At 47.8% G+C, this 15,615-nt stretch overlaps 1 protein-coding gene across 1 annotated transcript in view; it reads right to left on the bottom strand.

Annotated features, from left to right (window-relative positions):
- The window catches only part of PPFIA4 (PPFI scaffold protein A4), a 33,583-nt gene that overhangs the window by 1,522 nt on the left and 16,446 nt on the right, over positions 1-15,615 (bottom strand). The window contains exons 19-27 of the mRNA XM_007448999.1: positions 14,247-14,340; positions 13,672-13,753; positions 12,939-13,139; positions 12,174-12,236; positions 11,549-11,575; positions 9,646-9,821; positions 6,109-6,206; positions 5,187-5,362; positions 2,616-2,684 (exon numbers count right to left, since the gene is read on the bottom strand). Of these exons, the coding sequence (XP_007449061.1) occupies positions 2,616-2,684; positions 5,187-5,362; positions 6,109-6,206; positions 9,646-9,821; positions 11,549-11,575; positions 12,174-12,236; positions 12,939-13,139; positions 13,672-13,753; positions 14,247-14,340 (986 nt within the window). The remainder of the gene's footprint in view (positions 1-2,615; positions 2,685-5,186; positions 5,363-6,108; positions 6,207-9,645; positions 9,822-11,548; positions 11,576-12,173; positions 12,237-12,938; positions 13,140-13,671; positions 13,754-14,246; positions 14,341-15,615) is intronic.

A 15,615-nucleotide genomic window follows, 5' to 3' on the forward strand; every position in this document is an offset into this window, starting at 1 on the left:
GGGACAGGAATAAGAGACACTAACCCACCAGTTCTCACCTAAACAACCTCTCCCAACCCCATTAGGGTTTGTTGTTTGTGCCCTGAGTAGGCCAAATGCCCCCATCAGTTCTTAGCCCCATGTATCTCTGTCATAGCATTCATCATAGCATTTTTAAATGTACTTATGAGATTATTTCATCAATTCCTTTCTCTCCCTCTCTTCCTCCCCCCACCCCACCCCTTTCAAATTCTATGCTTCATAGGACAGAGATTATGATCTTTTTTGTTCCAACCAATATATCCGCAGACCTGAGTAGTGCCTGGGAACACCATAGGCACTCGATAAATATTTGCTAAATGGCAGCTGGCTCCCTATGCAGGCATCCCACCCCTGAGTTTATCAGGAACTTTCCTCATCATTTCTGTCTTCGCCATGATCCTATCTTTAACTTAATCTAGAGACCCTTCTCTTCTGCACGCTCTCTCTCTCTCCATTTCTATCTTCAGCCATCCCTAAGGACTTGTTTCTGTTTTTCTCCCCTGTCCCCTAATAGTCAGATGTTCTTTGTGTTCCTCATCTCCTCATTTCCCTTGAGTCCTGACATCCATGCATGGGAGAACTGGATATAGCCCTCCAGGGCCTTGAAGCTTGAGAGGAGAAACTGAGAACCAGAATTGTCAAAGGAAACAGTTGCAAGAGACAGCTCAAGGTTGCTGATGATGTGCTGGATGGCTGGACAGGAGGCAGTCTCTTGGATCTCCAACCTCCCACCTGCCACTCCCCCCACCCCCAAATCTCACCTTATTCCTAGGACCTGGCCTTCTACTTAAGCTTCCTTTTAAAGAATCAGTTCTCTCTGGCCCCACACCTAGCTGCATCCCAGAAAGCCCACTACGTTGCCAAGATGATGTCACCTACTCAGTAACCACCCCAATGCCTGAAGCCTGATAGGACAGCTATCTCCACTTTTAGGAGGCAGCAGGAGGTAGGAAAAAGAACACAGGAATCAGATACACTTTTGCTCCAGTCTGGCTCTGCCACATGTCAGCCTGTGACTGCAGGTAAGTTATCTGTGACAGCAAGTAAGTTACCTCTTTGAGCTTCAATTCCTCATCTGTAAGATGGCATAATAACCTGTCTCACATGATGATTGTTAGCATAAAATAAGATGTCTGTCATCACTGCACCACCATGCCTTGCCCAATGCCTGGCCCAGAGTAGGCATTCGAAGAATATTTTTGTTAGGATTGAAGGAGTAAAGAGTTTTCTAAATTAGAAAGCACCATTCAAAGATATATGGGAAAGCTGTATCAAAGAAAGCTTAGAACCTAGTGGGTGGGGAATAAGTAGGAGGGTCCACCTTGCAGGGGCATTAGGAAGATTCAGATCTCAGAGTGGGGACATCTGGTGGGGTCTGGCAGTTTCTCTCCTTGAGTGGAATACACACACATACATATGTAATATGTATGTACTATATGTGTGTGTGTAAATAACACACTCCAAATTTCAAGGCACCTCTGTGAAGAAAACACCCCTCCACAAATTCTGTATGTTTCTGAGTGTGTCCTATCTACCGAGGTGCAGTAGTCATTCCACAAAGGTGGGTTTTAGCCCTGTTAAACCCAACTAAGAAGAGACTAATTGATAAGTAGATAACACTAATGGTGTCCCACAGGGAGGCCCAGAAGTCTAAACAGAGGCATTGGTAGAGGTAGGGGTGCTGCAGAGAAAATGGGGATCAGAAACAGTTCTGGTTGAAGATGGAGAAGCTAAAAATAAACAGTCTGGGCTCTATTTTAACTTGTTTGGAACCAAGGCAGCTAAGGCAGACCTAACAGCGAAGGCAGGCAAGGTTAATGGTGGGAAAGGGAGGAGGGAGGAGGGAAGGGAGAGGAGGCAGGGGCTGGGGAAGGGGCTGTGCCCTCAGGAAACACGTATGTTTTAGGAGGAGCATTATGCTAGGAGCATCAATCTAGCATCCTAATGCTAGATTAGGAGCATCTCTAACAGGAGCATTATGGCTAGAACTTTGAAGAGTCTTCCAAGGCATAGTCCAACCTAAACTCAAGGAGGCGGCCTGATGAAACTCAGTTGGAAGGGACTGTTTCTTTAGTGACCTGGGGCATAAGAGTAAAACTAGAAAGGAAGCTGGGATGATAGAAGCCTGAGCTATGTGTTTAGCTGTGTCAAACTGCACTGAGGAACATGTGAGCAAACCAGTCATTTAATGACCTCAGAATAATGTCTACCTCCAAACAACCACACTATTGGAAGGGTGGGAAACTTAGCAGGCTGGAGATATGCTGTGCTCACAGTACTGAAGAGAGGGGCTCTAAAAGATAAAGAAAAAGGTATGATCAAAAGAGATGACCTTTGGTGAAAACCTCTGATCCTGTGTGGTTAGGAGGTTTAGGGCACAGAGTTGGAAGAGGCTAGAGGTACCCAGAAGGAGTTTCATAGAGACTTTTCCAGGCCTATTGCTAGGCCAGTCCCTGCCTCCCCAACCCCCTGATATCATGCCCATCCTCTATGACTCTCCTCCCTTAGGCCACCCACCAATCATTAGCCCGAGGAAAGCAGAACTCAAGAACTCCAACAAACCAACAGTGACCAGTTCACAGCCAGGTACTCACATCATCCAGCTTCCGGTCTGTGCCTAAGGCCAACAGGTTGTTGAACTCTCTCTCCATCACCTGGCGTGCCTGGAGTCCACAGGGTGAAAGAGGGAGAGAAGGGAGGAGCTATAGTTAATGACCTCTAATGCCGTCGTTCGCCTGTTTCCTAGGGGGTCCAAGGGCAGAGATGGGGTTTTCAGTGCATTTAACCCATTAGCCCTTGATGCCGCTCCTTTGAGCTAACCTTGGTGTCCTCTGAGAAGTCAAAATGTTAATAACCTTACGATTTTTTTCATATGGAGCAAATTAGAAAACTATAATTTTTTTAAAAAGTAGGATCATAGAACATGTGGATGGACAGACTTACCTACTGGGGAAAAAACCCCCACAGTTTGTCTCTGTAAGGGAATATCATGCCATACTATCTTTCTGGAGGGGTAAATAAGCATGTAGACCATGGATAATGAAGATTTAACTTATTTAGATTATATAAATGTATTTTATAAAGTTCCACATCAAAAATTAAACTTAGGAAAACTGCTGAGTCATGGATATTGGTGGCCCTTGGGCTGAGTGGGGCACAAAGGCCTTCTCTATAGGCCTCCCAGCAATTTCTCACTAGGAGATTTGAGAAATGCCAGAAATAAGAAAATTTTCAAAATTACCACCAGATATTCTGAACCATTTTTAATGAAGGATTCCATATTGGGTCAGATCCTACTTCCCCTAATAGCTGAGCTAAATAAACGGGTCAGAAAAATAAGAACGGTTAGAGAGCAACAGAGAGTAGCCCTGCTACTCTTTACAGATGTACTGCTGTCCACAAAAACTGGATGTATTTAGAGATAGGAAATGAGAGAAAAACAAGCCCATTTCTGGGTAGATAATATTAACCATAGAATTCTGTGGGGACAGTCTTTGTTGGTTTTGGGAACATAATATTTTTTTAAGTGATCAGAAAGGAGAAGCATAGTTAATTTTCAAGTATCCAGATGACACTGTTCCTCTGGGTAATGAAAGGTGACTATGACATTTACAAACTTCAGAAACATTTCACAAAGTTGTATGAATGGGCAAGAAAGCAGCTGATGGGGTTGGAGATGGGCAAGCATAGAAAAATTGCATTGGGATTTCCCTGGTGGCGCAGTGGTTAAGAATCTACCTGCCAACGCAGGGGACATGGGTTCAATCCCTGGTCCGGGAAGATCTCACATGCCATGGAGCAACTAAGCCCGTGTGCCACAACTACTGAGCCTGCACTCTAGAGCCCATGAGCCACAACTACTGAGGCCGCGTGCCATGCAGCAATAAATAAATAAATAAATAAATAAATAAATAAATAAATAAAATTAAAAATGACTCCTTGATTAAAATAAGAAAAATTGCAGCTTGGGGGAAATCTCAGCTCTTCCTAGAGAGCGAGGGGACTCTGTGCTATCCATTCTGACTGGTTGGGATGGGTTACTGCAGAGAGATTGTAGGACACCCTGGCTCTGTGTGCTGCCATCACCCCTAAAAGGCCAACACTCCACCCAAAATTACAAGACAACTCAGCCCTATCCTCACACAAGTGAAAACTCGTCTGCTCCCAGAATAGCTTGTGCAGCTCTGGTGGCTGAATTTCAAGAGATCTGACAGCTGCAAACAGTCCAGACAAGGGCAGCTAAAATGATCAGGGCATGGAGACAAGTCTATATGAGGAAAGGCTAAAAGAATTAAGACCACTCTGTCTGGAGAGACAAAAGCTTGGACCCAGAGGCAACACAATCAGAGTTTATGAAATCACAGAAGGTGAGAGCTAGTCAAATACAAATATCCGTACTAAATCGTAGACAATTAGGATGAGGCAATTTTCTTCCCCGGCGGAGCCGACTGTGGGTACATTTAGGATAAATAAAATTAGGTAGTACTTTACACAACAGGTAGTAATTCTAGAGTCCATTACCCACCGGAAGTGAAAAAAGCCAAACATATAAATAGGTTCAAGAGAATTTAGATATATTCTTAGATAACAGCTCCATAATAATTATCAAATGTAATGGAAGGAGATGTCTAATCTTTTGAGCTGTTGACAGGGAGACAAAGCCCTGGCATGGAGAAGCTCTGGGCTGTGTTATTTGGTATATTTAGCTTTCTAAAACCTAGGGACCCAGGAACAGATCCCTGGGGTGGGGGAAACAAAGGGGATATGGGTTCTCTGGTCCTTGTGGGCCCCAGGGCTAGTTTTCTTCTATGAATAGTCAGGTCAGAGAAGCAAGTAGAGGAAAAGTCTCAGCTATAAAGATGGGGCTGGGAGAAGATGGGGGTGCCCACTGCAGTGTGGGGATTAACACAGTATTCCAGGCCTGTGCTGAACGTACTCTGTATGTGAAGGGCACTTGTTTCCTAGGGGGCTTGGTTATGCACAGGGACCACTTGGAGGTTTGAGGACATTTGTGATCCCCTCTAGAACAGGCCTCCAGAAAGCCCTCCTACCAATCCATAAACTTGCGCATATCAGAGGGAGCGAGAGCAAGAGAGTGGAGGAAAGGGAGAGACCAAGATTGAGACTGATGACCAAGATCAGACTGATTGAGACTTACAGCCTACCTGGGTATTCTGCGTGGGTATCTGGAGGACCAGGGCCAATGCGTTGTGGTCGAAGTTCTCGTCCAGGGCCAGCAGAGCACCATGCACACCACTCTCATGCAGGTTTCCTGCATAGTCCCAGAGCCCAATAGACTGGACCCAATGAACCACCTGGTCGTTGGTCCAAACCAGCACGTCTGGAGGACAGGGGAAGAAAAGGAGCAGAAAGAGACAGGTTTGGCCAAGCCCTCCAGGGACAGAAATAGAGGTCCCTAGACCCAGAGCCCCAGTCCACCCTGTTCTCTTGGCTCCTAGCCATCCCTACCCCCCTCAACTTTCCACATCTTTCTGTCCTCCCTGGCACCTGGGCTCTTGGAGAACCAGCCCCACACCACTCCATTCTTGCCAGCCTGCAAGACTCAGGGTCAGGCTAATAGGCTTTCTCCCCAGAGCCCCTGTACCAGTCAACCACTGCCCCCAGATGAGAATGGCCCTCTTCTTATTCTTTCTACCTTCAAGGTCTCTTCTAAGACATGCCTTTCTTTCCTGTCCAGCCCCACCCAGATCATCAAGTTCCACGAGCACTTTCTCACACCAGTCTATAGCACTATCCCAAGGGGATCATTGCATTTGTCTAGTTGGTGGCCATTGTCTAATGTGTTGGGGAGGGGGATGTTGCAGCTGATTGGGCAGGGGCTATTTTTCCTCCACTAGATGGCAGCATCCTTTGGGCATGGATTGCGTCTCCCTCATCAGACTGGGAGCTCCCTGCTCCCTGCGGGCTGTGTCTTCCCTCTTAGATTTGGAGCTTCCCTGTGGCACAGAATGCCTCTTCTCCCTTCACTCAGCCCAAGGCAGGGATCAGTGAGGCAGGTCCCTGCTCCCCCAAGGCCGCTCCCACCACAACTTTCAGAGGAGGCTTTATTGAGCCTGACAAGCTTACCCTTGATCTCATGCTGGCTTTCTTCCCGCCTCTTTTCCAGCTCCTTCCGGTCATAATTCAGCCTCTTCAGACACATGATGCCATACTGAAGACTGGTTCTGCAGGCACACAGCCCCCCTGAGCCAGAGCCTCAGTGGGGCCACGTTTCTTCCACATCTGCCCCATATCCAGCACCAACCACAGCCCATCAAGACCTATATGCTCCAGCACAAAGAGCATCCCAGCCCACTCCTTCTCCTCCTTCCCCCAGGGCTTAAACATAATCCATCACAAGGCCACTTCCCTCTCTCTGCCTACCCCAAGCCCTCCCTCTCAGCCAGGGTGTGGGCCTGATTGACAAAGGAAAGTTCTTTGAATGGTAGCAACATGTCCCTCCCTCTCCAGGCACTGGAATGACGAAGAACCCTACAGATATTCTTTTGTGTCCCCATTTCACTCAGAGTCCTTACAATGGCCTACAATGTGATACATGATCTGCCCCTATACTCATAGCCCTGCTGTTCCTCAAACATGGCAGCTTGGCCTTTGCAGTGGCTGCTCCTTCTGCCTGGAACACACCCCCTCCCTCCCCCCCAGTCTGCTACATGGCTTACCCCCTTGTCTCCTTTAAGTTTTTGCTCAAATGTTATATTTTAAATTCAGTAGCTACCTTGTCCACCTGATTTAAAACTGCAACATCACCAGCACCACCAATCCCCCTTACTCTGGTCTAATTTTTTTTTCTACAACCTTTTATCTATTAACATTCTATATATTTATAATTCCTTGTCTGTCTCTCCCAGTTACAATGTAAGCTCCACGAGGGCAAGGATGTTTGTTTTGTTCACTGATGTATCTCAAACACCTAGGATGGTGCCTGACACATTCCACAAATGTAAACACCATAAATGCTAAATGAATGTGAAATAATTCACGTAAAGTACTAAAAGTACTTTAAACTGTACCAGGTGCATAGTAAGCACTCAGTAAATAATTACTAAGCCAGGCTACGAACCAAAGAATCCGTAGGGACCCCACACACTATCAGTCCAAGCTCCCTACCTAATGCAGGAGTCACCTCTGTAACATCCTTCTGAGTATTATGAACACCTGTGCCTAAATGCCTCTGGTGACAGGGAAATCACTGCCTCTTGATACAGCTCATTCCATCTTGGGCGGCTTTCCTGGTAGTGTTCTTCTTTAAACTTGAACACTACTCTGTCATTCAGCCTCTCTGGGTTTTGTCATCTACAAAGTGGAGGAATAGAACAGGTCTCTCCCAATTCCAGATACTTTTGACTCTATCATTGAGGCCATTGCTTTGTGAGATTAAATTATGCTTGATTGCTCCCTACTTCTCTCCCCTCAGTTCTACCCAGGTAGCCCATCTGCCTAGAACAAACCCTTATAGCTCAGAGACACAACTTCTAAGGAATCTGGCTCAAGGCCACTGGTTTAAGCCTTGGTCCCCTGGAAGGGGCAGATGCACACATACCTCCTAACTGGAAATGCCTCTAATTTCATCTCACTTACTATAATTTTCAGTTCAGTTCCTATGACTTTCAAAGCTGTTGCACAGCTTAGCAAAAATATAAAGGCCTTAAAGTCAGATCAACCTGGATCTGAATGCCAGCTGTGCCACTTCCCAGTTGAGTGGCACTCAGCATATGTGAGATGGGGGTCATAACTCTCTTGCAGAGTTACTGTGAGCACTAAAGGTGATCCTGTATGAAAGGGCTTAGACCAGCCCCTGAACATCAGAGGCATTCAGTAATGGCACTTTTGGGAGGACATTACTAATTATTGTGTGTGCTTTTTCTCCTATCAAAATAGGAGATTCTCATGGAAACCTGCTCAATAGAACACTATGGTCTAAGGAAAAGAGCTCTGAGTTGGGTGTCAAGAAAGAAGGATGCTGGCCCCATTCTGTAACCACTTGGCTGAGTGACCTGGTGACACTCAATCTCTATTGGAGTTGTTTCCCCCATCTGTGAAAGGAGAGTTTTTAAATAACTCTTTCTCATCATTAAAAAAGTATGATTTAAAAGAATTTTTAAAGATATAAGAACATGCTTATGAAATATTAAGTGGAAAAAAAGCAGTTATATACCTAATTGAGGTAAGGAATGTGGAAATGCTTTAGAAACTGTGAAGTACCCAAGATTTAGAGCTAAATCTGGAACCGTGTATATAGGCTGAGAGTCTCTCATGGGCAAAGGGTCGGGGGAGGACTTCCATAATGCTGTATAGGGTTGGGCTGCCTGATCCTCTAGCAGCCGAGGCACATCTCAGATTGGTGGGGAATGGCCCTTCTCTCCCCAGCCCTATCAATCACTGAGGAGGGAACAGGTGCAGCTAGGCCTGGCAGTCTCCCAGATTGACAGAAACAAAAGATTCCCTTTCAGCCCCGGTGGTGAGGGAGGGGTGGTGCTCAGGGCAGACACAGCTGGGGGTTCCAGCATAGGCGACTCTGCAATGTGGTGGCAAGAAAACTGGATTTCAGTCAGGAGACTTGCATTTTGCTAGCATCCCTGAGTGACCTCGGGCCGCGGCTCCTTCCCATGCCTCAGTTTCCTCACCCATAAAATATGGAGGCTAACTAGATCCCTTCCAAATATGATTTTCTGTTGTTTATGAGTCAGAGAGACCAAGGGACATCTGCAGAGCCCTAAAAGAACCTTGAAAAGCCACACACTCCCAGCTCCACCCTTTGTCACATTAACTACTCAAGATAAAAGACCTGGCTCAAATAGCAGCCTGTGTGATTTGAAGCTGGTTGTTAAAAAGGACATCCTAAGACCTATCAACTCCTGGAACCATTACCGAAAACCTATGTCTTAGGAGGGCTGCCTTCCTAGCTCCAGCTGGTTGTTTCCATGCTGGGATGTACCCATAGAGCTTTCTCTTTTTCAAGAGAAGCCACACATCCAGAATTTTGTTTCACATTTCCTAGTGTTTAAATATTGGCAGCTAAGGTCATAGTTTTAAAAATAAAATGTAGGCCAAACAAATTACATGTGTGAGCCAAATTCTGCCCTCAGGCTACCAGTCTGTGACCTCCACTGCAGATACTTTTGCACAGAAGACCTTTACAACAAAGAGGAGAACACTGGGTGACTTTCTGTACAAAAGGATGTGTGTTTAAAACTGAGAGGCTCAGATCTGGGATGTTGGCAGGGCAAGCATCCAGAAAGAACTTTCCTCTCATCTTCTAAGGAATTAGACACCTAAAATAGATGCTGGGCTCAGTGTGAGTCTTCTCAGGGTAAATGTAGAGAATTCAGCAAGCTCAATGACAAGAAATAAAATTCATATCTAGGGGGAAAAATTTTCCAAGTGAAGCTAAAGAAAAATGACTGTGTCTTAAGGGTTGGAGGTGAGAGGACTAAACCCTCAAACTGCAAGGGAGACAAAGATTTGGCTTTCCCCAAAGGGAGGCCTGTTACCACCCAGAACAGGCAAAGAAAGAGATGGAAGCACCTCTATTCCTGGAGACAGACCCTCAGAATTGGGGGAGACCTGTGTAGGGAGGTGGCCCCGGATTCCAGCCTGGCTCACCGGTGGAAGCTGTCCACCATCTTCAGGTGGACCCGCAGGTCCTTCTTGGTGAGGTGATCCAGCATGCGAGCGTCCACAAGGCACTCCATGAAGTAGCTGCGGTACTGGGGGAGCCCCAGGCTGGGCAGCCACTGGTTCCCAATCCACTCGTGGTTCACGTCCCCATAGGCCAGGGTCTGGAGAACAAGATGGAGGAGGCTGGGGGCAAAGGCAGTGCCAGCAGGTTGCAGCTAGCAGTTCAATAAAATTTCTGCTTACTTTCACTGAGGGGCTGGTAGAGGCGGGAGGTGAGGATTTTAAATGGAGCTTTTTAAGATCCTGGAATGATACATTCCCACTGACTTATCAATTATCTACACTAATGAACAGAAGCAACCCCCTAGGCAGCAAGTCATAGGAAATCCTTCCCATCGACTCTGAAATGCATTTGTGGTGCTGTAAGGCAGACTGGCCTTCCTGATTTTCAGTCAGCCTCAAGCCTGCTGAGCCCAGCGGATAGGCTGCATTACAGAGGGCCTGCAGAGTGACAAAGAAAGCCAGTCTCACTTGGGAAACTGGCCTCACACGGTCCACAGAAAGTTATGTTTGGCTAAAGATATAAAAAAATGAAGTAAGGTGAACTGTGCCTGCCAGCGCTCTCCTCTAAGGCTTGGTTGTCTCTCCAGAGATTCTCTAGGTCCTTCGTGTGCCACCTCCCCACCCCACCACAAACCATGCGCCCCACCTCCCACCCAGTCTGGTTCTGAGAGGCCTGTTCCACTTAGTCATTGCCTCCTGCCTTGAGGGCAGGGACCTCCCTAACCATCTATCCTTAGAACGAATTTTAATGGTAACCCTCCATCACTCTCTTTCCTTACCCACCTTGATTTTTTTAGAATTGAAATTTTTATTTTGTTATCTTTTAAAATAAAACAATTGATACATATAAAACATATGTAGCGTATGTTCATTACTAAGCATAAAAGCAAAGTTGACATCCTTGGACACCATCCATGTTATCCACACTGTTGCATCCAACCTTATTTTCTTCTTCCTCATCTTATGCCCTACTGCCCCTCTAGAGGTAACCACCATACTGAGTTTTCTGTCCATGATGCCCCTGCTTGAAAAAATGTTCTTATAGTCACCAAGGTATATTTCTCTAAATAATATGATTAAATTTGCTTGTTTTTGAGTTTTAATAGAAAATCTTTGGGGACTTACACGTTTCACTTTACACTATATGTCTGAGTCATCCATTCCCTTTGCTAAATAGTGTTTTACTGTGAGAATATACTATAACTGATCTGTCCAGTCTCCTGTTGATGGGGTTGCCCAACAAGGATAAACAGTGCTACGTGCTTCATTTTTATTCATGGCACTTACATCTATCTGATATATTGTCCATTTATTTGTTTGTTTACTGTCTGTTTCTCTCCTAGAATATAAGCCCCATGAGGGCTAAGTTTGCTCACTTCTGTATTCAGAGGGCATAGAAAGGCCTAACACCTAGTAGCTGCTCAATAAATCCTTGCTCACCAAGTGAATGAATGAAAGCCCTTTGCTCAGCTCACCAGGGGTACCCCTGAGAGGGACAGGAAGAGGAGGAGGATTCATACTAATCTAAGTCTCATTACTCCTGGGAAGATGGTCGAACTGAGGGGAAGAGGCAGGCATGCTGGGGGCACAGCCCTCCAAGGCCCCTCACCTGCCATGGTGAAAAACCAGAAGTAGCTAAAGGGGAATGAGGAAGGATGGAGATGGGTGGCTTCAGCGGAGGAGAGAACCTGTGCCCAGGACTCTTTGTGTGAAGAGGGACCTAAAAGACTGGGGCTCAGAGAGTCCTGCAGGGGAGCGAACCTGCTGGGAGAACACTACCCCAAACTGCTGAGAGTTGGTTCTGGACAAGGGGAGGGGGTCTTACCTGAGCCCAGCTGCCCTCCTCACTGTCCTAGGAATGAGTGCAGCATGTCAGGGGGAAACAGGCAAAGTCAAGAAACCTGGCAGCCTCCACCCAAGGTCCCATCAAGAAGGAGGAGCAGACACCCCAGTAGCTGGATGGGTGACTAGGGAAAGCTTGTTGGGAAGGTTAAGAGAGCACAGAAGGCTGGTGCACGCGCCTGTGTTTGCAGTGAGAGGGGATCGAATGTGTGTGTGGCAGAAACACAGTCAGGCGAGGTGCCAGGTCCTCCCAACCCTCCCTGTTCCTCCACCAAGGATCAAGCACAAGGGTTAAGGACTCTGTGGCTTCATGACAATAGCAGGGCAAAACGCTCCCAAGCCCTGCTCTTCTTCACTGGAGTGTGCCAGTAGCCCAGGGTGAACTTGTGACCCCCTGGAATAGACCACCCCCGCCCACACACACAGTTTCCATTCTCACTTCTTTCCCACCCACCCGCCACCCTGAGAACAGAACTCCATCACACATCAGGGATACCAATTTCGTATTAGATCAGCTACAAGCTCCTTTGATTTCCCACAACCTTTCCCTCATCCTCATGCAAGTCATCAGCCCTAACCCCAGGCCCAAGGCCCAGGGCCAGACTCACTGTTTTAGTGGATGTTGCCAGAGTTTCCATCTCTTCATGGGTGACCCAGACATTCCCAGAAGACTGTAAGCAGAGAGGAAACCTAGCTGGTCCTGCGTGTGAGCTCCTAGGCTCCCCATCAGGCTGGGAGCCCTAAGGACAAGACATAGCTCCTTTTCCCTGAGTCCTCCCACAGTCCCAGCCCAGAATTCTGCACATTGTCTAGCTCTGAGCAACTCTCTTTTATTACCATATCTGCACTGCTTAGCACAGTGCCTGGCACATAGAAGTACCCAACAAATGTTTCCTGAATGAATATGAATAAATGGTGTGAATCTGGAATAAGGGCTGACCCCAATCACAGAGATGGACTACCGTGAAAGATTTTACCCTGGAGGTCCATGGAGAGGTTTACATTCTTGTGGAGAGGTTGGAGGACCAGAATTTACAAATGCCCTACTCCCTCTGCTACCCAAATCTGGCAAAAACACAGAACCCAGAAGTCCCGTCTTTGGAAACTCTGCCCAAAGATCGAAAATTACCGGCAGTGTAGGTATGGGGAGATGGAGCTCATGAGTGGTACGTGGGAGGCAGGGAACTAGGCCTGCTGGGATTCTGCTAACAACAGTGTTACCTCCTCTTGGAGACTGGGTGGAACCCTTTGTGGGGATGGGAAGTAAGGGGCAGGACTCAAATGCTGCCATCTTCCCAATGACCAATATGAAACTTTGTAAACACTATTTTGGGGCTTCTGAAAATGTGCTGGGTGAGGGAAAGGCCACTCACAGTCCTGGAGGTGGGTGGGGCAGAGGGGCTGGTCAGCGACACCATCTCCTGGATAGCCAGCTGGAGTTTGAGCCGGTGCAGGGCATTGCTGATGCCGATTTCCCGCTGGATCTCTGTGTCCGAGAGGGCTGACATGATGGCACCACTCTTGACGTTGGCCCGGCAGGCTGCCACATACCAAGCAGGCATCCCCACCCAGAGCTGCAGATATGGGGCACAGAGGGTAAATTCAGCCCCTTTCCCAAGATCTGGGCTCCACTGCAAAAGTCTGGCAATACTGAGAGGCAAGGGCCAGGCCTCATCCATGGCCTCAGAACAGCAAATGAAGAGCAGAGGAATTTAGAAATGTGGAGATGACCATCATCAAATGCCTCTTTTCCCCATTTTACAGATGAAAAATCTGAGGCCTGGGAAGGTGAAGGGACTTTACCAACATTGCATGGGTGATTAGCTCCTGGGGGCACCTATAGGAAGAATGAAACCACCTGTGAAAGTCTTAATGGCTCAGTGAAGATTAATTCCCCTTATCCAGACTTAGCTACATGAGAGGCATGAGTAGATAGCATCGATTCTGGCTAAGTGCTAGGTATGGCACTGTGCACTTGGCACGGGAGAAACATGCTGGGAAAATTCTAGAAATACCACCCCTTTGCCCAAGGAGTCCTTGTCCCAATCCACACATCCTTCCCACCAGACCCCTGAGTAGACTTAGACTCCCTTTGCCCAGGTTTACCTCTAGCCAGGAGACCACAGTAGGGCCGTCCCACTGGGCAAAGGGCATTCCTTTTCTGCGGGCATCTTCAAGCAGCTGGTGTCTTGCAGGAAGAGGAACAACAGACTCACTAGTCCTTCCTTCTTTCTCAACCAAGCTTACTCCCAGGGACCATGGGCTGTGCCAAGAGTTGGACTCCCACTACCCCTTCTCCCCACCATTGGACTGCCACCCCTGCTCTATTCCTGAAGCAGTGTGACACCAAGACATGAAACAGCAACACCTCTCCATTCCCAGAGGTGAGGGCTCTCGCTTTGTTTGCACATGGCCTGAAACACAGACATTCTACTCTGCTCTGCCAGAGATCACCAGGTGCTGGGTCACTCTCCCACAGCACCCTTGTCTCCTTCTCACTCAGGTCATCCTAAGAACAACCTCCCAAACCCTGCTGTGCCCACTTAGACCAGGCCAACTCAGTCCAGAAAGGGCCTTGCTGGGCTCTGGCTGCCTGAGCTCAGCCCCATGGCAGTCCAGGGAAAAGACAGTGGGTGAGGGGTTGGACCCCACCCTGGCAGAGCCTGGCCGCTGGCTCTTACTTCTTCTTCAGCCGCCGGTCCTTTTCTGCCTGGGTCCCCAGCTTGGTAGGTACCATGGGCTCCCGCAGACCGAGCTCAGAGTCTGTTAGCAGAACTAGAAGGGAAGAGATGGCATATCAGCGAGGCGTTCTCTGCTTCTCCTCCCTTGGCCTGGGCCAGGACTGGGGAGCAGACCAGCAGGAGGCTCCTCAGCATGTGACAACCCGAGGGTCTGATGATGGGACAACCCATTATTCCTGGAGCTTCCACATGACATCCCTACAACCAGGCAGTCCCACAGTGGCATCGAGTGGGTCACCTCAAGCCCAGAGAGCCTTCCCCTGGGAGCCTCAGCCCTGGAGGTGTTTTTCAGCCAGACGGATGGAAGTCATTCCACCCTAACGGCAGCAGAATCCTAGACAGAACTTGTCCCTCCTCCGAACCAAGGGGAAAAGGAAACCCAGAGAGCCAGAGTGGGCTTCGAGGCTCAGACAGAATTACCCTGACCTGGGTTGAGGGTGGGGAAAGAGGCACGTTCAGAGATGTGTGTCTGGGCCTCTTTCTCAGGGCCACTCACTTGCACAAATTGCAAAAGGGAACACACATAGCTCTGTCCTCTTCTGTTAAGGATCTCCTGAACTGATGCTAGAGTTCATGGCAGGGGCAGCATTTTACAATTCATTTAAGCCCTGGTCACTCCTCACAAGTGCACGGAGGACAGAGAGTGTTGGTAATCCAGAAGCCAATCTGGGATGCTGTCTTAGGTTTAGGTGCCAATGTGGTGTGGGGAACATAGGAAATCATAAGGCTTCAACACGAGATGCCTCTTCCACTGACCAGACCTTCTCAGCCCTGCCCCCTCCCATCTGTGGCTGGCTCCACAATATATTTTGCAAGGCCCTTATGAGCTGGCCCCAGCCTAGGGTCTAAACTCACCTCTTCTGCTCCCCGCACCCACTTGCCTCCCCACTCTGAACAGACTCAACTGCTTACAAAACTCTCACACCCATGAATCTTTGCCTTTCTCAGACACCCCCTACCCCCCGCCCCCACCTTTTCCACACACACACACACACACACACACACACCTCTTCTTGGCTTGGCTAATTCCTACTTAGCCTTCAAGCTTCTGCCCAGGTGTTGCCCAGCAGAGAAAGCTGCTCCTGTCACCCCCACCACTCCATGGCTGACCTCTGAGTTCCAGAAGCACCCAGAGCCTATTGCTATCTTAATATTGTTTTAGAATCATCTCTTTAATTTTTCCTTTTCATTAGAAACTGAGCTCCTTGAAGGAATGCACTGTTGCTCCAATACCTAATACTAAGCCTTGTTTACAGTAGTCACTCAATACATGTCTATTGAACAAATAACTGAATAGATGAGGGAAAGA

The sequence above is a fragment of the Lipotes vexillifer genome, unplaced genomic scaffold (assembly GCF_000442215.2).
Source record: "Lipotes vexillifer unplaced genomic scaffold, Lipotes_vexillifer_v1.1 scaffold1608, whole genome shotgun sequence".
Lineage (NCBI taxonomy): Eukaryota > Metazoa > Chordata > Mammalia > Artiodactyla > Lipotidae > Lipotes > Lipotes vexillifer.